This window comes from Musca vetustissima, unplaced genomic scaffold (genome assembly GCF_032173495.1).
Source record: "Musca vetustissima isolate MV318-11 ecotype Yass unplaced genomic scaffold, APGP_CSIRO_Mvet_v1 utg22312, whole genome shotgun sequence".
Taxonomy (NCBI): Eukaryota; Metazoa; Arthropoda; class Insecta; order Diptera; family Muscidae; genus Musca; species Musca vetustissima.
Window position 1 is genome coordinate 1 of NW_026872995.1, and position 24,077 is coordinate 24,077.

The following is a 24,077-nucleotide window of genomic DNA, read 5'->3' on the forward strand; positions in this document are numbered from 1 at the left end:
GAAATAATAAAAACCTGTGTTGATTCAACATAATTCCAGGTATTTGTGTCAATAATACCCTTTTATACCGTTGTGTACAAACAATAAGAGATTAATTATAATCCGTAACAGGTAGGTTATATGGATTATCACTATTGTGATAATCCACATAACCTACCTGTTACCTGTTGTACACCACGATAACTAATCCGTTACATGTTGATATAATATACCTGCTTTGGATTATGACTAATCTATTATTGCTTTTAAACCGCAGCTTATAATATACCTGTTATAAATTATCACCAATATGTTATTGTTTTTAGCAAAATAGCAAACAACACACAGGTAAGAATTCACCGTCATCTGTGTTGTAAATATTTTATAGAGGTCTGGTCTGAAATACTTCTGCAGACAATAATTTTGTTATGCATTTCTAATTTAAATCGTAAAATATAACGAACATGTTTAAATCAAACTTACCATACGCCATTTACATAAAATTGGACAAAAATATGGGACCTGTAAGTAAATCTAAACCGATTTCACATGGGTATAATTACAGCCATTCACCTCACTTGGGCAATTTTTACGAAAGAAGAAATTTACCACCCGTAATTTTACTAAATTAGACTAAATTCGTATAATGTGCAAAAGTTTTTCTCACTTGCATGAAGTCGGTCGATTATCTTTAAGGGGACACTTTTGGGAACAATTTAGATGGAATCAGTCAAAACTATATATGGGAACTATATCTAAACCTGAACCGATATCAACAAAACTTAATACATCTTTTACCACACTAAACTCGGTACGCTGTGAAAACGTTTGTCAAAATATTTCTATATTGTAAGCCATTCCCATGAAATCGACCGAAAATATATATGGGAGCTGAATCGATTTCAACATAACTTAATATAAGTTATTCTACCCTGAATTATGTATGCTGTTCATTGTTTTGTCATAATCCGGCTAAAAGTTGTGTATTTAGTACACCTTTTAGATGAAATCGGCCGAAAATAAATAAAATTTCCAACAATTTAAGTGAAGTTTGTCCTTGCGCCATATAAGTGACATGTGCCGAATTTTAACCCAACCGCATCTGTACGACCTGTACGACAGACATGCATAAATCAACTCAGAAAATGATTTTCTGCCTTTTGCCTTTTACATAATATCCTGTACCACAGTGTGGTGAAAGGTATAAAAATCGGAGAGAAATCGAAACTATAGCTATATCTAAATCTGAACCGATTTAAATAAAACTTCATAGACATCAAAATGGACTTAGTTCAGTACGCTGTGTAAAATTTTGTCACAAGCGGACAAATATATGGGAGCTATATCTAAATCTAAACCAATTTCATCCAAATTTCCCTGACATTAAACTGAACCATTCAGTACGCTGTTCAAAATTTTGTTCCAATCGGACAAATATTGGGAGGCTGGTGCACCATTTACATGAAATCGGACGAAACTATATATGGGAGCTATATTTAAATCTTAACCGATTTCAACAAAACTTGGCATACATCAATCCAGACCTATTCCAGTACTATTTGCAAAATTTTGCTTCAGTCTGACATTCCTTCTGAGTTTGGTGCACCATTTAGATAAAATCGGACGAAAATACATTCGGCAGCTATATCTAAATCTGACCCGATTTCAACAAAACTTCGCACATATAAATTTAGGTCTAATTCAGTACGCTGTGAAAAATTTTGCTCAATCGGACCAATATTGGGAGTTTGGTGCACCATTTACATAGAATCGTACGAAACTATATATGCGAGCTATATCTAAATCTGAACCGATTTCAGCAAAACTTGGCATACATCATTCCGGACCTATGCCAGTACTCGGTTCCAAATTTTGTCTCAATCGGACCAATATTGGGAGTTTGGTGCACCATTTACATAAAATCGGACGAAACTATATATGGGAGCTATATCTAAATCTGAACCGATTTCCTCCAATTTCAATAGGGTTCGTCCTTGGACCAAATAAGAGACATGTGCCAAATTTCATTCAAATCGGAATATAAATGCGACCTGCACTTTGTTCACAAAAATACATGGACGGACAGACGGACGGACGGACGGACAGACGGACATGCATAAATCGACTCAGAAAGTGATTCTATGCATATTCTCAAAAGGAACCATGGGTCTATCTCGATTAGTTTTGCCTGTTACAAACATATGCACAAAGACATAATACCCTGTACCACAGTGTGGTGAAGGGTATAAAAAAATTGACTCTGAAAGGGTTAAATCGGACGAAAATATATATGGGAGCTATATCTAAATCTGGACCGATTTTCAGGAAACTTAACACACATCATTCTCGACCTAATTCATTATGCTATGCCAAATTTCGTGCAAATCGAAAGATATATGGGGACTTTGGTACACCATTTTCATTAAATCGGAGGAAAATATATATGGGAACTATATGTAAATCTGGACCGATTTTCAGGAAACTTAACACACATCTTTCAAGACCTAATTCAGTACGTTGTGCCAAATTTCGTACAAATCGAAACATATATAGGACTTTGGTGGACCATTTACATTGAATCGGGTGAACCTATATATGGGAGCTATATCTAAATCTGAACCGATTTTCATGAAACTCAGCACACATCATTATAGGCCTAATTCATTACGCTGTGCTAAATTTCGTGCAAATCGAAAGATATATAGGGACTTTGGTGCACCATTTACATAAAATCGGACGAAACTATATATGGGAGCTATATCTAAATCTGAACCGATTTTCATGAAACTCAGCACACATTATTCTAGGCCTAATTCATTACGATGTGCCAAATTTCGTGCAATTCGGAAGATATATAGGGACTTTTTACAATAAATCGGACGAATATATATATGGGAGCTATATCTAAATCTGAACCGATTTTTCCCAATTTCAATAGGGTTCGTCCTTGGGCCAAATAAGTGACATATACCAAATTTCATCCAAATCGGATCATAAATGCGACCTGTACTTTGTTCACAAAAATACATGGACGGACAGACGGACAGACGGACAGACGGACGGACGGACAGACGGACATGCGTAAATCGACTCAGAAAGTGATTCTATGCATATTCTCAAAAGGAACCATGTGTCTATCTCGTTTCCTTTTGCCTGTTACAAACATATGCACAAAGACATAATACCCTGTACCACAGTGTGGTGAAGGGTATAAAAATTTGGAATTTGACCCGCTCAGGCTATATTGCACATGCCGCCACGCGTCCACAGTACTTCTACCCTCGGTAAAACCGAACTGACTTAAAGTTCTCTAATATAGAGAGGAATACCTCCACTCTTCCACAGGAAAACCACTTAACCCAGACTTCGTAAAGATAATGGGTTGTGCAAAGTTTGGTTCAAATCGGATGTCCTTTCACATGTTATTAAAAAATTAATTTCTGACCAGAAGGAGTGGACCGATAATCCCCATTTAAGATTTTATGGAAAAAATCGCCAGTATAAATGGATGAAATTTATATTTGGCGTACATAATGGTTTACATAAATCGGTTTGTAGAATTGTCGGTGTGGGTCCACTTTTTGGTATGTTCCCTATATTTTCATTTCAAGTACCTTTCAGTGTAACTTACCTTCCCATGGACAGCCCACAACTTCAGCACGCAGACACACTGTCCGGTCGTATTGGCTATAGGGATAGATGCGAACTTTCGAGGCAAAGATAATGGGTTGCAGCACATTTTCCACTTCACTATAAGTGTTTGTATTTCCGGGCAATATCTGTAAAAGAAGTAGCAAGGGGAGAGGAGAGAATTAAAGGCGAAAGTGAAATTTATTGCTTTTAAAATAGGTCGAATATGATGGAGCCCTACGTTCCAAAATTAATATCTAAAAGTATACTATTTCCAAAACTTACCTCTTTTCCCTGGAAAGTCTTCCAGCGGCGCCACGCCTCCATACCGGGACGCCAATATTCCACCACATAGGCTTCGGTGTACTCCTGACCCTGGCCCTTGCCAAAACGACCTTGCGTCCGAATGGCTGTTAACACATGTACCTGCAGCAAATCAATTTGTAGATATTCCTTGAGGCCGCGTGAGACCATGTGTTTGGGACACCAGGCACCACCATTGTTGTCGACCTTTAATCTGTCAATTAAAATGGAAAATAAACAAGAGCAAATGAAAAATTAAAAGAGAATGGAAGAAGAAGAAGAAGAAAATGCCGACGAAAAATATAAATCAATATATGGAAATTCATAGGTTAAGGTTATAAGGAGCTTATGAATTCTTTCTTCAACGGATTAATAAATTAAGCAGATCTGTGTATCTGTGTGTGTGTGTAACGTTGTGTAAAGAGTATTCGCTGAAAATACGAATGCAGAACCCATGAAGCAAACAAATGAAATGGAAATACCATTAAAATAAGGCACTGAGGTGAAGATAATAAATATCTTCAAGTGATTCATGGAAAATGGAATTAATATCGGGCACAGCAGCAAAAAGTATATACATATAACCTCATTAAAAGCTATATATAGAGGAAATCATTGACCCATTTAAGATATTAACGAAGGGAAATGTAATTGAAATGGGCGTATTAAAATTAAGAGGAAAAATTTATTTCCAGGCCTTGTATAGAGGCCCGAAAAAATTATTTAAATAATCCAGACCTTGTATGGAGCCTCCAAAAAATATATTAAAAACCAGTAGGGAAAGTAGTAAAGTCGGACGGGCCGATAATATGATACCCTTCATATAGGGGGAAAATATATAGGAGCTCCATCCAAATTTGATCAGATTTCAAAACTTTCCACACCCTAGGTTATATTAACTTCAGTGCAAAATTTGTGTCAATCGGCCTAATTTTGGGTGTTTGGTGAATTTACTTAAAATCGGACGAAACTATATATGGGAGCTATATCTAAATCTGAATCGATTCCTATAAATCTTAGCGCACGGAAGGCTATATTAATTTCAGTACATTGTACAAAATGTTGTAGCAAACGGCCTAACTTAGGGTCTTTGGTGCATATCTTACTTAAAATCGGACAAAGCTATATATTACAGCTATACCTAAATCTAAATCGATTTCAATAAAAATTTGCCACACGTTATGTTATAGTAAAATCAGTACGTTGTGCAAAATTTTGTGCCAATCGGACCCACCTTGGTGAAGCATTTACATCCAACTTCCAGGTTATGCTAACTTCAGTACGTTATGCAAAAACTGTGTAAATGTTGTGTAAAATCGGACAAAAATATATGTGTAGAAGCTATATCAAAATCTGAACCGATTTTAAAGATACTTGCCGGAGATTAACTTATATTAACTACAGTTCATTGAACAAGATTGTGTGACAATCGGACAAACTTTGGGTCTTTAGTGCACAATTTACATAAAATCGGAAGAACAAATATATATAGATATAGCTCCTATCTAAATATGAACCGATTTTCACGAAACTTACCACACATCATTCCAGACATAATTCAGTACGTTATGTAAATGGTGTACCAAAGTACCTATATATCTTTCGATTTGAACGAAATTTGGTACAGCGTACTGAATTGAGCCTGGAACGATGTCTGCCAAATTTCGTGCAAATCGGAAGATATATAGGGACTTTGGTGCACCATTTACCTAAAATCGGACGAAAATATATCATCATTTTAGACCTCATCATTTTAGACCTAATGCAGTACCCTGTGCCAAAATTCCTGCAAATCGAAAGATATATAGGGACTTTGGTGCACCATTTACATGAAATTGGACGAAACTATATATGGGAGCTATATCGAAATCTGAACCGATTTTCACGAAACTTGGCAGACAGCGTTCCGGGCTCAATTCAGTACGCTATGCCAAATTTCGTTCAAATCGATGAAATGTAGGGACTTTGGTGCACCATTTACATTAAATCAGACGAAACTATATATGGGAGCTATATCTATATCTGGACCGATTTTCTCGAAACTTGGCAGACATCGTTCTAGACCTAATCCATTACGGTATGCCAAATTTCGTGCAAATTGAAAGATATATGGGGACTTTGGTACACCATTTACCCAAAATCGGACGAAACTATATATGGGAGCTATATCTAAATCTGAACTGATTTTCTCGAAACTTGGCAGACATCTTTCTAAGTTCAATTCAGTATGTCATGCCAAATTTCGTGTAAATCGAAACATATATAGGGACTTTGGTGCACAATTTACATGAAATCGGACGAAACTATATATGGGAGCTACATCTAAATGTGGACCGGTTTTAAGGAAACTTAACACACATCGTTCTAGACCTAAGTCAGTACGGTATACCAAATTTCAGCAAATCGCAAGATATATAGGGACTTAGGTGCACCATTTACATGAAATCGGAAGAAACTATATATGGGGGCTATATCTAAATCTGGACCGATTTTCACGAAACTTGGCAGACATCATTTTAGGATCAGTTCAGTATGTTATGCCAACGTTCGTGCAAATCGAAAGATATATAGGGACTTTGGCACACCATTTACATGAAATCGGACCAAACTATACATGGGAGCTATATCTTAATCTGGACTAATTTTCTAGAAACTTGTCAGACATCATTCCAAGCTCATTTCAGTACGTTATGCCAAATTTCGTGCAAATCGATAGATATATAGGGACTTTGGTACACTGTTTACATTACATCGTAGTAAAATATATATGGGAGCTACATCTATATCTGGGCCGATTTTCACGAAACTTAGCACACATCATTCTAGACCTAATTCAGTACTCTGTGCCAAAATTCGTGCAAATCGAAAGATATATAGGGAGTTCGGTGCACCATTTACACGAAATCGGACGAAAATATATATGGAAGCTATATCTAAATCCGGATCGATTACCATTTGGCAGACATAATTCTAGACCTAATTCAGTACCTTGTGCCAAAATTCGTGCAAATCGGAAGTAATATAGAGACTTTGGTACACTATTTACATTAAATCGGACGAAAATATGTAAGGGAGCTATATCTAAATCTGGACCGATTTTCAGGAAACTTAACACACATCGTTCTAAACCTAAGTGAGTACGCTGTGCCAAAATTCTTGCAAATCGAAAGATATCTAAGGATTTGGTACATCATTTACATTAAATCGGTCGAAAATATATATGTGAACTATATATAAATCTGGACCGACTTTCAGGAAATTTAACACACATCATTGTAGCACAAATTCAGTACGCTGTACCAAATTTCGTGCAAATTGAAAGATATATAGGGACTTTAGTGAACCATTTACGTTAAATCGGACGAAACCATACATGGGAGCTATATATAAATCTGGACTGATTTTCTTGAAACTTGGCAGACATCATTCTAGGCTCAATTCATTACGCTGTGCCAAATTTCAGGCAAATCGAAAGATATTTAAGGATTTCGGTACAGCATTTACACTAAATCGGACGAAAATATATATGGGAGTTATATTTAAATCAGAACCGATTTTTAGGAAACTTGACACACATCAGTCTAGACCTAATTCATTACGCTGTGCCAAACTTCGTGCAAATCGATAGATTTTCAGGGATTTTGGTGCACCATTTACCTTAAATCGGACGAAATATGGGAGCTATATCTAAATCTGAATCGATTTTCCCGAAACTTGGCAAACATCATTCTAGGCTCAATTCAGTACGCTGTGCCAAATTTCAAAACTTGGCAGACATCATTCTAGGCTCAATTCAGTACGTTATGCCAAATTTCGTGCACATCGGAAGATATATAGGGACTTTGTTACACCATTTACGTTAAATCGGACGAAAATTTATATATGGGAGCTATATCTAAATCTGAACCGAATTTTCAATAGGGTTCGTCCTTGGGCCAAATAAGTAACATATGCCAATTTTTATCCAATTCGGATCATAAATGCGACCTGTACTTTGTTTACAATTTAACATGGACAGACAGACGGACGGACGGAAAGTGATTCTATGCATATTCTCAAAAGGAACCATGTGTCTATTTCGTTTCCTTTTGCCTGTTACAAACATATGCACAAAGATATAATACCCTGTATCACAGTGTGGTGAAGCGTATAAGCATCCACGCCTTATATAAAGCCTAGAAAAAATTATTTAAAAAATCCACGCCTTATATAGAGCCTTTAAAAAAATTATTTAAAAAATCAACGCCTATTGTAATGCCTTTAAAAAAATTATTTAAAAAATCCACTCCTCTTGTAATGCCTTTAAAAAAATTATTTAAAAAATCCACGCCTCATATAGAGCCTTTTTTAAAAAATCCACGCCTCATATAGAGCCTTTTTTAAAAAATCCACGCCTCATATAGAGCCTTTAAAAAAATTATTTAAAAAATCCACGCCTCATATATGACTCTGGAAAAAATTATTTAAAAAATTCACGAGTTATATAGAGCCTTTAAAAAAATTATTTAAAAAATCCACGCCTCATATATGACCCTGGAAAAAATTATTTAAAAAATCCACGCCTCATAGGGACCTTGGAAAAATTATTTAAAAAATCCACGCCTCATATAGCATTTCCACATTAAATGAAACCTTTTACAAATAAAATGAACCCTTTTCCAAATTAAATGAAACCTTTTCCAAATTAAATGAAACCTTTTCCAAATTAAATGAACCCTTTTCCAAATTAAATGAAACCTTTTCCAATTGAAATGAAACCTTTTACAAATAGAATGAAACCTTTTCCAATTGAAATGAAACCTTTTACAAATAGAATGAAACTTTTTCCAAATTAAATGAAACCTTTATTCTTATCTAAGGAACTATAATATTTGCAGTAATTTTAAACCAATATTTGAAAATTAAATCAAAGAATATTAACAAATATAGTTGTATGGCTATGTAATTAACATAAATATTCTTTAATTCTGTGTGATTTCATTTAATATCTTTACTACATAAAACTAAATAAATAGTAATACAAACTGGGGTATTTCTTGACATTTTAATAAATAAATATTTAAGAACAAGAATTGAATACCCGGTCCTAAATGCGAAATACATATTTGACTTAATAAATTGTTGATGATAAGGTAACTACTTATCTTAATGAAGGGGTTCCCGACTTGCAGCGTGTGGGATTTTCAAAACCATGTCCATAACGTAGTTAGAACAATCTTGCCGAGTAAGCTTTTGAATACTTCGCTCGATTACATCAACAATGTTATGTTCCATTGAAACGTCACACAGCTCAGCTATTGCACATAATTTTATTTTTGAAAATGCATTTTCAATTGGATTTAGCATTGGAGAAAAAAGCGGTAAGAATTTAAGGTTGCATTTTTTGGATTCGATAAAATTTTTTATGTCATGTCGCTTGTGTATTTGAGCGTTATTTTCCAACTCTGGATTGATTTTCTCAAAAAAAAATTCTATAAATAATTTAAATCTGTCTGCATTGACACTGGAATTAGAAACGATTGTGTGATGTACAACTCCCGCGTTGTTTATTGCTGCAATTATAGTGACATGACGACCTCTGACCGTACGCAACACAATGTGTGCTCTTGTTCCTTGTCTTGAACGGGCTTGGGTTCTTCGTATGTGAAGATTAAATCCACACTCATCAATGAATATTAATTTTTACCTTGTTGGGGTATCCATTTTGTAAAGTCTTGAGCATATTTTTGTCTCAAGCCTAATGTTCTGAAGTCATTATTTCGTTCTATTTCAATAGAGGCCATCTTAAACGTAATTTTTAATTTCCGTAATCCATATTCTATGCAGCTTGTGGAAATATTTATATCATTTTCTCTCAACAGTTTAGTTTTTATGGCTTTGAGGGTAATTCCAGGTTGACTTTCTACATAGAACTCGATCAGACTTAAAACTTGTGGTGTCAACAACTTAATTCTATTTCCTCCACGCTTACTTTCCTTCAATGTTCCAAAATTTTGTTTGTATCTCCTTATAAATGTTTTTTCGGAATTTATTTTTATGCAGGTTAAATTTGCAGCCTCGGAAATGATTCTCCCCTCTTCATAGAATTTAAATAATAACAATTTCATGTCATTTGTTATTTTTTTATACTGACCCAATTTGTTTCGGGGTCTTGTAGATGTAGCTTCGGTAGGTTCTGGAGCATTTCCACATGCAATGGCGAGGATATTGATTCTTCCTCAGGTTCCCAATTATCAGAGCTTCCCGAGCTAAAATCAGGTTCGCATTTATTTTAAACGTTGCTATTTTTAAATACAGTGAACTCTCGATAATGTGAACATCCAAAACAGTAAACTCTCGACAATGTGAAGTAATTACAAACAAAATTTTGGAACATTGAAGGAAAATAAGCGTGGAGGAAATAGAATTAAGTTGTTGACACCACAAGTTTTAAGTCTGATCGAGTTCTATGTAGAAAGTCAACCTGGAATTACCCTCAAAGCCATAAAAACTAAACTGTTGAGAGAAAATGATATAAATATTCCACAAGCTGCATAGAATATGGATTACGGAAATTAAAAATTACGTTTAAGATGGCCTCTATTGAAATAGAACGAAAGAATGACTTCAGAACATTAGGCTTGAGACAAAAATATGCTCAAGACTTTACAAAATGGATACCGCAACAAGGTAAAAATTAATATTCATTGATGAGTGTGGATTTAATCTTCACATACGAAGAACCCAAGCCCGTTCAAGACAAGGAACAAGAGCACACATTGTGTTGCGTACGGTCAGAGGTCGTCATGTCACTATAATTGCAGCAATAAACAACGCGGGAGTTGTACATCACACAATCGTTTCTAATTCCAGTGTCAATGCAGACAGATTTAAATTATTTATAGAATTTTTTTTTGAGAAAATCAATCCAGAGTTGGAAAATAACGCTCAAATACACAAGCGGCATGACATAAAAAATTTTATCGAATCCAAAAGATGCAACCTTAAATTCTTACCGCTTTTTTCTCCAATGCTAAATCCAATTGAAAATGCATTTTCAAAAATAAAATTATGTCCAAGAGCTGAGCTGTGTGACGTTTCAATGGAACATAACATTGTTGATGTAATCGAGCGAAGTATTCAAAAGCTTACTCGGCAAGATTGTTCTAACTACGTTATGGACATGGTTTTGAAAATCCCACAAGCTGCAAGTCGGGAACCCCTTCATTAAGATAAGCAGTTACCTTATCATCAACAATTTATTAAGTCAAATATGTATTTCGCATTTAGGACCGGGTATTCAATTCTTGTTCTTAAATATTTATTTATTAAAATTTAGTTTTATGTAGTAAAGATATTAAATGAAATCACACAGAATTAAAGAATATTTATGTTAATTACATAGCCATACAACTATATTTGTTAATATTCTTTGATTTAATTTTCAAATATTGGTTTAAAATTACTGCAAATATTATAGTTCCTTAGATAAGAATAAAGGTTTCATTTAATTTGGAAAAAGTTTCATTCTATTTGTAAAAGGTTTCATTTCAATTGGAAAAGGTTTCATTCTATTTGTAAAAGGTTTCATTTCAATTGGAAAAGGTTTCATTTAATTTGGAAAAGGGTTCATTTAATTTGGAAAAGGTTTCATTTAATTTGGAAAAGGTTTCATTTAATTTGGAAAAGGGTTCATTTAATTTGTAAAAGGTTTCATTTAATGTGGAAATGCTATATATGACCCTGGAAAAAATTATTTAAAAAATCCACGCCTTATATATGGGCTCTGGAAAAAATTATTTAAAAATCCACGCCTTATATATGGCCTGTAGAAAAAAATATTTAAAAAATCCACGCCTTATATATGGACTCTAGAAAAAATTATTTAAAAAATTCACGAGTTATATAGAGCCTTTAAAAAAATTATTTAAAAAATCCACGCCTCATATATGACCCTGTAAAAAATATTTAAAAAATCCAGTCCTCATATATGACCCTGGAAAAAATATTTAAAAAATCCACGCCTTAGGTCGTTGAAAAAATATTTAAAAAATCCACGCCTTATATAGGACCATTAAAAAATTATTAAAAAAATCCACGCCTCATATATGACCCTGGAAAAAATATTTAAAAAATCCACGCCTCATATATGACCCTGGAAAAAATATTTAAAAAATCCACGCCTCATATATGACCCTGGAAAAAATATTTAAAAAATCCACGCCTCATATATGACCCTGGAAAAAATATTTAAAAAATCCACGCCTCATATATGACCCTGGAAAAAATATTTAAAAAATCCACGCCTCATATATGACCCTGGAAAAAATATTTAAAAAATCCACGCCTTGTATAGAGCCTCGAACAAAATTATTTAAAAAATCCACGCCTTGTATAGAGCCTCGAACAAAATTATTTAAAAAAACCACGCCTTATATAGAGCCCTTAAAAAAATTATTTAAAAAATCCACGCCTTATATAGAGCCTTTAAAAAAATTATTTAAAAAATCCACGCCTTATATAGAGCCTGTAAAAAAAATATTTAAAAAATCCACGCCTCATATATGACCCTGGAAAAAATATGTAAAAAATCCACGCCTCATATATGACCCTGGAAAAAATATTTAAAAAATTCACGCCTCATATATGACCCTGGAAAAAATATTTAAAAAATCCACACCTTATGTAGAGCCTCGAAAAAAATTATTTAAAAATTCTCCACTTTATTCCAACACGACCTAGTTAGGTCCCCCCCCTCAAAAATCATAATATTTGCCAAGCTAAAATTTAAACATTGGAGAAAACTGAATTTGATGTTTGCCTTCTTTGTCGCATTAACATTGTGGTTAAGTTGAAAACTAGGAGTAGTGGTAGTGGTGACTTTAACCACTACTCTCGCTATCACTCGCTGGAAACTTAAATACCGCACCAAGCTACTGAATGAAGCCTGAAACCAACCACACATTTAAAACAAATATTATGACTTTCTGTATGTGAGTACAACAAAAACAGCAATAAGAAAATAAAAGCCGAGAAAAAACGACAACAACAACAACAATATTCTGTGATATGTATATGTGTATGTTTAACAACAACAATAATAATTTCATATTATCATAAAAATGCATATGTGTTCGTTTATATTCTATACTTACAATGCATTCGCACACACGGCCATATCTATGACTTAGTATATGTATATGTGTACATGTGTATATATATGTGTGTGTGTGTCAGCATGTTTACCAAATGTATATCATAAAATATTGAATACAGAGTAGTATCAAGGTATGATGTTGCATTATATTTGTACAACAAAAACAGCGGCAACAACAACTGCCATAGAGAGGATACTGCTCGCCAGAGCACCATCATCATCATCAGCAGCAGCAGTAGTGGCAGCCGCATTGGCAGTAGCAAGGAAGGCATTAAAATGCAACGATGACTGTTAAAATGTAGGTCACGGTAGGTTGTAAAAAATGGAAAATACCATTCAGAGATCCAAACACATACACACGTTAGCATGTAAAATAAAAAAAACAACAATATTTTACCCCGTTCGGTTGGTCGGTCGGTCGTTGGGTTTGTTTGTTTTTTCATTTATTTGTTATTCTTATTAGTTTGGTATCAGAGCACAACGTTCCGGAAGGTGTTTGGCGAGTGATGCAAGGAAATGGGCCAGGGTGGACCCAAACACACACACACACATGTGTGTTTGAGCGGTAATGCCACACGAAGTTATGACCTCAAAAATGGGTGTTGAAAGTGTTGTTGTAGCCAATGTTTATTGGTTAATAATCATCAAAATAATATGAATTTATGGCCAGAGATATATAAACAAAAAAGGAGAATAAATAGTTTAATGTAAGGCATAAAGACAACACAAGATATTAATGGTAATGGATAGCATTTAAATGACTTCGAAAAAAATATTTAAAAAATCCACGACTTATATAGGACCAAGAAAAAATTATTATAGCATAAACCACACAACATTCTAGACCTATTTCATTACGCTGTGCGAAATTCCGTGCAAATCGAAAGATAAATAGGGACTATGTTGCACCAATTACATAAAATCGGATGAATATATATATATATATATATATAGGAGCCAGGGACGTACGCAGGGGGGCGGCCCGGGGGGCCCGGCCCCCCCCCCCCCCAAATGATTTTTTTCACAGTAAATTTATGTTTGCAACAGCGAATTTTTTCATTTTGTACTAGCGGGCCTTTTCACGAAAATTAACACACATCATTCTAGACCTTATTCATTACGCTGTGCCAAATTTCGTGAAAATCGAAAGATATATAGGGACTTTGGTACACCATTTACCTCAAATCGGACGAAAATATATATGGGAGCGATATCTATATCTGGACCGAGTTTCAAGAAATTGTACACACATCATTCTAGACCTAAGTCAGAATGCTGTGCCAAATTTTGTGCAAATCGGGAGATATATAAGGACATTGGTACACAATATACCTTAAATCGGACGAATATATATATGAGAGCTATATCTAAATCTGAACCGATTTTCCCAACTTCAATATGGTTCGTCCTTTGGCCAAACAAATGAGCTGTGCCAAATTTCATCCAATTCGGATCATAAATGCGACCTGTACTTTGTTTAGAATTTAACATGGACAGACGAACAGACGGACGGACATGCACAAATCGATTCAGAAAATGAATCTATGCATATTCTCTAAAATAACCATGGGTCTATCTCGATTATGTTTGCCTGTTACAAACATATCATAACATAAAGACACAATACCCTGTAGCACAGTGTGGTGAAGGGTATAAAAAACCCAAGCTCTGGAAAAATTATTTAAACCGGTGATCGGAACAGTATAGTCGGACGGGGCCGATCTTATGATAACCTACACAACTTCCACGAAAATCTATCTTTGTGTGGTTCTATATTCTGAGCGTGGGCAATATTTCGCGATATTTGCAGCCTGAGTAATAACTGTAGGCTTCAAAGTTGTTATGGATACAACGTCTTAAGGAAGGATGGTTCAAGAAATGGAGTTGGAGGAATAGCATTCCTATTACACCATTCTGTCCAGTGCAGACCTATCTCGCTTGAGCTTGACTCCAGAGACCCTTACATCGAGTGTATGGGGGCGGCGGTCAGTGGAACCGCCGAGGTAAAGTGCGGAATCACAAATTCAACGGCCACACTGTTTACCACATTGAAAGCGGAGATGAGGCTACCCTTGAATGTACAGGTCGATGGGTCCATAATTCCGACCTCAAATTACCTCAAGGTTCTAGGGGTCACATTCGATAACCCCCACAAGTCGTCCGCGCATGCCACAGCTATTTGCGATAAGGTCAAGAGCAGGAACAAGGTTCTCAAGTCACTAGCCGTGACCCTTGTTGACAACCTACAAAGCAATAGGCCTGTCTGTGGTAAATTATGCGGCTCCAGTGTGGCCGCCAACGTACGTTCTACGCAATGGAAAACTATACAATCCTACCAAAATGCCGCCCTGAGTACTGCAACAAGTTGTCTCCTCATGACTACGATAGACCATTTACGTGGGGAGACGAAGATCCCACCTGTGCGTCATCACGATACGATGTTGTCGATGCAATATCTGATTGGGTGCTGCAGAAGCAGCCATCCTAACCACCACCAAATGGATAGGCACCAACCGTCTAGGCACGCCAGGTAAGATCTTCATGATCTAGAGAGAGAGAGGTCCAGAAGTGTAAAAGAGAGCCTCTAAACCAGCAGGCCTACCAAGCATGATTGAATCGTATTCACTCGAATGCAGCTGAGGAAGCAATTCAAGAATACAGAGTGAATACAATCCTCGGGGTTCACCCGGCATCGATAGCAGCAGAAGAGAAGCAGTTACCGCGACAAACGAGAGTGGTGCTCGTCGTCTCAATTCGTATTGGGCGCGAATTGATAACACAGTGCAGAATATCTGTCCGGCTTGTGGTAATGGTCCACATGACACGCTACACCTATTCAATATTAACCGATCTTTACCAAAAACAATAGGGGTCTTTATTGACCAGAACCGATCCAACATGCAAAATTTCGTAAAGATCGGTCCATAACTGTTACCTGTATCGTGTTTACAAAATATAATGGACAGACGGACGGACGAACACACATGTCTAGATCGACTCAGCTAGTCGAGATATGACTATCGGTATACTTAAAGGTGGACCAATATTTTGCGGCGTTACAAACTTTTGGGGCTGCACAAAGCTATAACACCCTTATAACATAGTTGTGTAGGGTATAAAAACCGAAGCCACCCTAGGACCCTAGACAAATTATTTAAAAAAATCCATGCCTCCTAGAAAAAGAAAATATTAAAAAAAAAAAATAAATAAGGCCCAGCTAAAATTGTTTACAAAGTTCCCACCTTTTTATAGCCTTCACCACACTGTGGTACAGGGTATTATGTCGTTGTGCATATGTTTGTAACCGGCAAAATTGAACGAGATAGGCCCATGGTTCCTTTTGAGAATACATATAGAATCACTTTCTGAGTCGATTTACGCATGTCCGTCTGTCTGTCCGTCTGTCTGTCCGCCAGTCCGTCCACGTATTTTTGTGAACAATGTACAGGTCGCATTTATGATCCGACTTGGATGAAATTTGGCATAGCTCTGTTATTTGGCCCAAGGACGAACCCTATTGAAATTGGGAAAAATCGGTTCAGATTTAGATATAGCTCCCATATATATTTTCGTCCGATTTTAGGTAAATGGTGCACCAAAGTCCCTATATATCTTTCGATTTGCACGAAATTTGACATAGGCTACTGAATTGAGGCTAGAATGATGTTTGTCAAGTTTCGAGAAAATCGATTCAGATTTAGATATAGCTCCCATATATATTTTCGTCCGATTTAATGTATATTGGCCACTAAAGTCCCTATATATCTTTCGATGTGCACGAAATTTTGCATGGTGTACTGAATTGAGGCTAGAATGATGTGTGTCAAGTTTCGAGAAAATTCGGTCGCATTTGGATATAGCTCCCATATATAGTTTTGTCCGATTTTATGTGTGTGGTGCACTAAAGTCCCTATATATCTTTCGATTTGCACAAAATTTGGCACAGCGCAAAGTATTAGGCCAAGAATGCTGTGTGTTAAGTTTCCTGAAAAACGGTTCAGATTTAGATATAGATCCCATATATATTTTCGTCCGATTTAAAGTAAATGGTGCACCAAACTCCCTATATATCTTTCGATTTGCACGAAATGTGTCACAACGTAATGTGCTAATAGGGCACGAAATTAGGTCTAGAATGATGTGTATTAGGTTTCCTGAAAATCGGTTCAGATTTAGATGTAGCTCCCATATACATTTTCGTCCCATTTATTGTAAATGGTGCACCAAAGTCCCTATATATCTTTCGATTTGCACGAAATTTGGCACAGTGTAAAGTATTAGGCCAAGAATGATGTGTGTTAAGTTTCCTGAAAATCGGTTCAGATTTAGATATAGCTCCCACATATATTTTCGTCCGATTTAATGTATATGGTGCACTAAAGTCCCTATATATCTTTCGATTTGCACGAAATTTGGCTCAGTGTAATGACTTAGGTCTAGAATTATATGTGTTAAGTTTCGTGAAAATCGGCTCAGATTTAGATATAGCTCCCGTATATATTTTCATCCGATGTAATGTAAATGGTGCACCAAAGTCCCTATATATCTTTCGATTTGCACGAAATTTGGCACAGCGTAATGAATTAGGTCTAGAATGATGTGTGTTAATTTTCGTGAAAATCGGTTCAGATTTAGATATAGCTTATATATCTGACCAAATGAAAAATTTGTTTACTGGTTTTTAACTCATAATTGTTTGTAAAATGTGTTCGGTTTTTAATTATTTACATTTTCCCAATTGTAGTGCATACTTTCGGGCTGTCATTTTAGCCTAACAGATATTGCATATTTTCAAGTGTCAAAAAATATGTTTCTAATCATTTCATGTTTTGTTTCCTCTAATAATTGTAAACATTATAAATTATTCATAAATATATGACACTGGCATGGCCCCATTTTTATTGGAAATAATAAAACCGCCCCCAAATGTGGTGGCATGCCAACCGAACCGAACCGAACCAAACTTAGCTCAGCTCAACTAAACTAACATTTCTATTTTATTCAAATGACTATTGACCCAAATAATAACCAATCGACCGATATTTAAACACTTGTTTGTTTGCTGACTATGGAGTCTATAGTTTAACCAGAAACGTATGTAAAACTTATGCCATAAATATGTGTCCGTCTGTCTGTCTGTCCCCTATTCTGTTTGACTTTCAACCCAAAACTCAGAGCACGAAAACAAAAACTATTCATGATCCGTGTAGGGAATACTTGGGCAAGCCAACTGAAATGAAAACAAACAAAATAAAAACGTATGTCATAGTAACGGTGAAATCCAAAGGACACCAAAGGATCCCTAGTCATGATGTCAGAATGGAGAGTGTATGTGTGTGTGTGTGGTGGGGGAATGTAAAAGTCATTTTGGTAGTTACAACTGTCACAGTCGCACGTTTCATTGGATTTATGACAACAAAATTAATATTAATGTACAAAGTTTGCTTAACATTGGTGTGCTGCTGCTCCTGCTGCTACCTTTGTTTGCTGTGCCATTTCTAGTAGGGGAGAACCTCCCCATCCCCCCTTTTCACTCGGCTCCACCATTTGCTTTTAATATGTAGAATATTTACTTGCTGTGTTCATACATCGGAAAGTTTGCCATGTGCACACGACTTATAACTAGAATCAAGACCATTATTATTATCACTGCTCGACAATGGCAGTGTATGGACTAGGTCTATGAATTCCGGCTTGTTGCAGGAGAACTTCTCATTGTGTGTTTTTCTTTTACATATTTAACATTGTGTACATAGGAAAAACTTAAAGAAGAGGAGGCACAAAAATGTCTAATAAAATATATGGCACTTCGTATGGTGTTGTTTTAAATAGTACAATGGTTTTTATAGGCAACTAATGTGACATCAATGGATTTAAGGTTATTGCGCTCAGAAGGTCTCTTACACCCTTTAAGTTAATAAAATTTAAAGAATTATTGTAAAGGGTTTACAAATTATTTTTAGCGATTCATATGAGGCTCTGATTTTTTTAATAATGTTTCTAGGGCCATATATGAGGCGTTGATTTTTTTAAATAATTTTTCTAGTGTCCAATAGGTGGCGTGGATTTTGTAAATAATATGTCTAGTGCCCTATAGGTGGCGTTGGTTTATAAACGATTTTCTAGTGTCCTAGTGGAGGCGTCGATGTTTTAAATAATTTTTCCAGTGTCCTATAGAAGGCGAGGATTTCTTAAATAATTTTTCTATGGCCACTAATGTGACAGCAATGGATTTAAGGTTATTGCGCTCAGAAGGTCTCTTACACCCTTTAAGATAATAAAATTTAACGAGGTTTAAAGACTTAAAGAGGATTGTATTTTTTTAAAATACATTTTTGGGGCCTTATAGGAGTCGCAGATTTTTCAAAATAATTTTTTTAGTGTCCTATAGAAGGCATGGATTTTTAACTAATTTTTCTAGGGCCATATATGAGGCGTTGCTTTTACATATAATTTTTCTAGGGCCACATATGAGGCGTCAATTTTTTAAATAATTTTTCTATGGCTTTATAGGAGGCGTGGATTTCTTAAATAATATTTTTGATTTCAATATTTATACCCTACACAACAATGTTGTCGGGGTATTATAGCTTTGTGCAGCACCAAGAGTTTGTAACGCCGCGAAATATTGTTCCTAGACCCACTTTTAAATATACCGATCGTCATATCTCGACTAGCTGAGTCGATCTAGACATGTGTGTCCGTCCGTCTGTCTGTCCATTATAATTTGTAAACACGATACAGGCCACAGTTATGGACCAATATTCTCGAAATTTTGTATATAGGATGGTTTCTGGACAATGTATACCCCTATTGTTTTTGGTATAGATTGGTTAATATTTAGGGGATGAAACGGACCAAATACTAAAATGTTGTCGGTTTTTCTGGTCGCTCCAGAGGCCGCAATTATGGCGCAAACGTCGAGAAATTTTACATGGATTATGAGATCGGGCCCAAGAATAAGCCCGTTTTGATGAAGATCGGTCAATATTTAGCGGGTCAAATGGACCCTGACTTTTGTGTGAAAAATTAAAACAAAAAATATATTCTATGGCGTATATATTAACTCCCGAAGGACATAGACCCGAGAAGTTGATAGTATATCCAAGAGGAGTGGTTGACCTTTAAATTGATTCCCACTATATGGTCGTATGTACTTAGATGTGGCAGCTACACTTAAATATTTACGGGTGCGTACGTAGGGAGATATTATTTAGTAACCCATTACCTCACTAGAGGGCGGAAATATAGCTCTGATCGCTTTGAAATTTTCCATGAAGATCCATGTATGGTCAAGGTCAACGCCTATAATTTTCGGTGATGATCAGATAACAATTTCGGGATGAAGTGGACCGAAAACTTAACTTTGTGTGTGTGTGTGTGTTAATAGCCTTCACCACACTGTGGTACAGGGTATTATGTCTTTGTGCATATGTTTGTAACAGGCAAAAGGAAACGAAATAGACACATGGTTCCTTTTGAGAATATGCATAGAATCACTTTCTGAGTCGATTTATGCATGTCCGTCCGTCCGTCCGTCTGTCGATGTTAAATTGTAAACAAAGTACAGGTCGCTTTTATTATCCGAATTGGATGAAATTTGGCATAAGTCACTTATTTTGCCCAAGGACGAACCCTGTTGAAATTGAGAAAAATTAAGATATATCATCCATATAAATTTTCGTCCGATTTAATGTCATTGGTGTACCAATGTCGCTATATATCTTTCGATTTGAACGAAATTTGGCACAGCGTAATGAATTAGGTCTAGAATGATGTGTGTCAAGTTCCCTGAAAATCGGTTCAGATTTGGATATAGCTCCCATATCAATTTTCGTCCGATTTAAGGTAAATGGTGTTCCAAAGTCTCTATATATATGCACGAAATTTGGCATAGCGTACTGAATTAAGTCTACAACGATGTGTGTTAAATTTCGTGAAAATCGGTTCAGAGTTAGATATAGCTTCTATATATATTATCGTCCGATTTAAGGTAAAGGGGCCTCCAAAGTCCCTATATATCTTTCGATTTGCACGAAATTTGGCACAGCGTACTAAATTACGTCTAGAATGATGTGTGTTAAGTTTCGTGACAATCGGTCCAGATTTAGATATAGCTCCCATATATATTTTCGTCCGATTTTATGTAAATGGTGCACCAAATTCCCTATATACATTTCGATTTGCCTGAAATTTGGCACATCGTACTGAATTAGGTCTAGAATGATGTGTGCTAAGTTTCATGAAAATCGGTCCGGATTTAGATTTAGCTTCCATATATATTTTCGTCCGATTTAAGGGGACGCCCCCATTCTCGGCGTCAAAAATTTTGTTGATATAATTCGAATCTACACTAGTTAATAAATGTCCCTACAAAATTTCAAGTGAAAATCTCAAGAACTCTTGAAGATATAGCCGATTTATTGTGTCAGCATCAAGTGGCGTCTGAAGGTCTTCTCAAACTTTACACGTTTCTCTGTGAGTGTATAGCTATCGTATGAACAAGGATAAAGCCAATCGGTGAAGACCTTAGTTATTTTTTAACGTGGTTTTTGGTCAGAAATTGGCGATTTTCCAAAAATATTTTTTCAAAGGTCCACCATTTTTTTAATTTTAGAGCGAAGTCAATAATCCTAGTTCATACGAGAGCCAGACATGTACTCTTTCTAACACCGTTAGAATTTTCGGATTCCGATGTTCCAGTGCAGAGTTATTATGCCCGCCATCAAAAATAAGGACCTTTCTTCAATTACAAAAAACAACAACAAAACAATAACAAAATTTTTTTGTAAATTATTTTTCTTCCCTTTTAAATTTTCAATTATATATGTGCAAAGTTACAAACCTTAACAAGCATTGGTATTGATTTACCAGCCCATTGAAAATCGTGAATGGTGGGGGGGGTGTTCCCTTAAGGTAAATGGGGTACCAAAGTCTCTATATATATTTCGATTTTCACGAAATTCGGCATACGGTACTGAATTGGGTCCAGAATGATGTGTCCCAAGTTTCGTGGAAATCGTTTCAGATTTAGATATAGCTCCCGTATATATTTTCGTCCGAATTTATTTTTTTTTAATAATTTTTATAGTGCTTTACAGGAGGCGTGGATATGTAAAATAATTTTTCAAGGGTCGTATAAAAGTCGTGGATTTTTTAAATAATAATTTTGATTTCATTATTTTTTAATATGTTATCCTTTTTTAAAAATACTTCAAAGTTCTTTTACCCATTAAATAAAGAACACATTGAATTTGACAGGTTTTCATGAATGTGTACACACAATTACATATTAACTGAAAACTAAAACCCAACACCCTGCAAACTAGTTTCTATAACATCTCCCCAAATTCACTTTTCTATATTTGTTTTTGGTGGGGGGTTACGAATTTGTTTTTCCATGTTTATATAAAAAAAATCGGCAAAATAGAAAAACAAATTTTAAAAAAAGTTACCACGAAAGCGTGAAAGGGAAACAAATACAAAACTTACAAATCTGATCTATTTTTTTGCTTGTTAGCATTGAATAATAAAAATGTTGTATGGCGATGCTGTCGATGTTGTTGTTTTTGTTGCTGTGGGGACCACAAAAATTCTTATATAGCTAGCTATGCAATGACACACGTGAGTATACACCCGTAGCTCATATGTCTGTGTTTACATGCATGTAAATGGCTTAGTTGAAGCGACTGTTTGTAAGCATGCGTGTGTATGTGTGTGATCTTCTAAATACTAAATATACTGCATACAACACATATGTATGCATTTGCCATGCCATGGCATGAAGTACCCATGGCTGGTGCCGGGGCTGCTCCTCCTGCCTGCTCTGCATGGATTCATTTTAGGTTTGGTTTTTCGTTTTTTTTTTCACCAACATAGTTTTACCAACTCGTTAGCATCATTGAATGAAAATAACAAGCAAATAACAAGAATTCAGAGCTCTGTGAAAATAACACTCACTCTTCTGTGTGTGTACAGACACACACACACACACATAAACACTTGCAATTACATAAGCACGCACACATCGACACACACCTCTATTTAAATACCCACATTTCGTTTGTTTAGCACCCCGAGAATTCTGAAACAACAACAACAACAACAACCACAGCAACTATCCCCATATGAAATAACCTCCATAAAGTATGCAATTTCATATGCATCAATGCAAAACGAAGCTAATTTTAAGGCACATCTATTCTAAAAAATAACACCAACACATACATACACACACACATATAAGCATATGTATACTATTTTGAATCACCTTACACACAAATACCAGCTAACATATTTTTTCCATGCCATGGCATCTAAGCAGAAAACGGAAATGACGGCTGCTTGATGTGGTGGAGTTGGTATCAAATTTTAATACATACATATTTACAGATGTAGATATATAAACTCAGATATGAGGGAGGGACAAAATCAGAAATGGAAAAATATCCTTAAAAAAATTATTTACAAAATCCAGGCCTTGATTAGAACCTCGAAAAAATTATTTAAACCAGTGAGCCGAGCAGTATAGTCGAACGGGGCCGACCATATGATACCCTACACAACTTCGACGAAAATCTACCCTTCTATGGTTCCGACTAGATGTCAACAAATATTTCTAATATTCAGTAGACGAGGGCTGTACTTGTCCAGAATTACTTTACCATGGGTTATGTTAAATGCTGGGCTTTCAATTGAGGGCTATAGATCGAATCAAAAAAAAAAAAAAAAATACACACACACACGCAAAGTTAAGTTTTCGGTCCACTTCATCCCAAAATTATTATCTGATCATCACCGAAAATTATAGGCGTTGTCCTTGACCATAACTGGAATCACATGGAAAATGTGATCAAAGCGATCAGCGCTATATTTCTGCCCTCTAGTGTCGTAATGGGTTACTAAATAATATATCAGTACGTAAATATTTAAGTGTAACTCCCACATCCCACGGAGATGCATAGTGTACGTGGTCTTACCCCACGGTGCTGTAAACACCAGTTAATACAAAGCGTCAACCAACCAACCC

General features: G+C 35.7%; 1 protein-coding gene across 1 annotated transcript; it reads right to left on the reverse strand.

Moving 5' to 3' along the window:
* Window positions 1-3,610: 3,610 nt before the first annotated feature.
* LOC133321858 (discoidin domain-containing receptor tyrosine kinase B-like) lies at window positions 3,611-15,146 on the reverse strand (the record flags this gene model as incomplete). Its single annotated transcript, XM_061530934.1, has 3 exons — window positions 15,013-15,146; window positions 3,895-4,126; window positions 3,611-3,758 (listed from the first exon to the last, which is right to left on the reverse strand). Coding segments are annotated over exons 1-3 (514 nt in total), but the record flags the coding sequence as incomplete, so codon positions are not given.
* Between the last annotated feature and the right edge of the window lie 8,931 nt (window positions 15,147-24,077).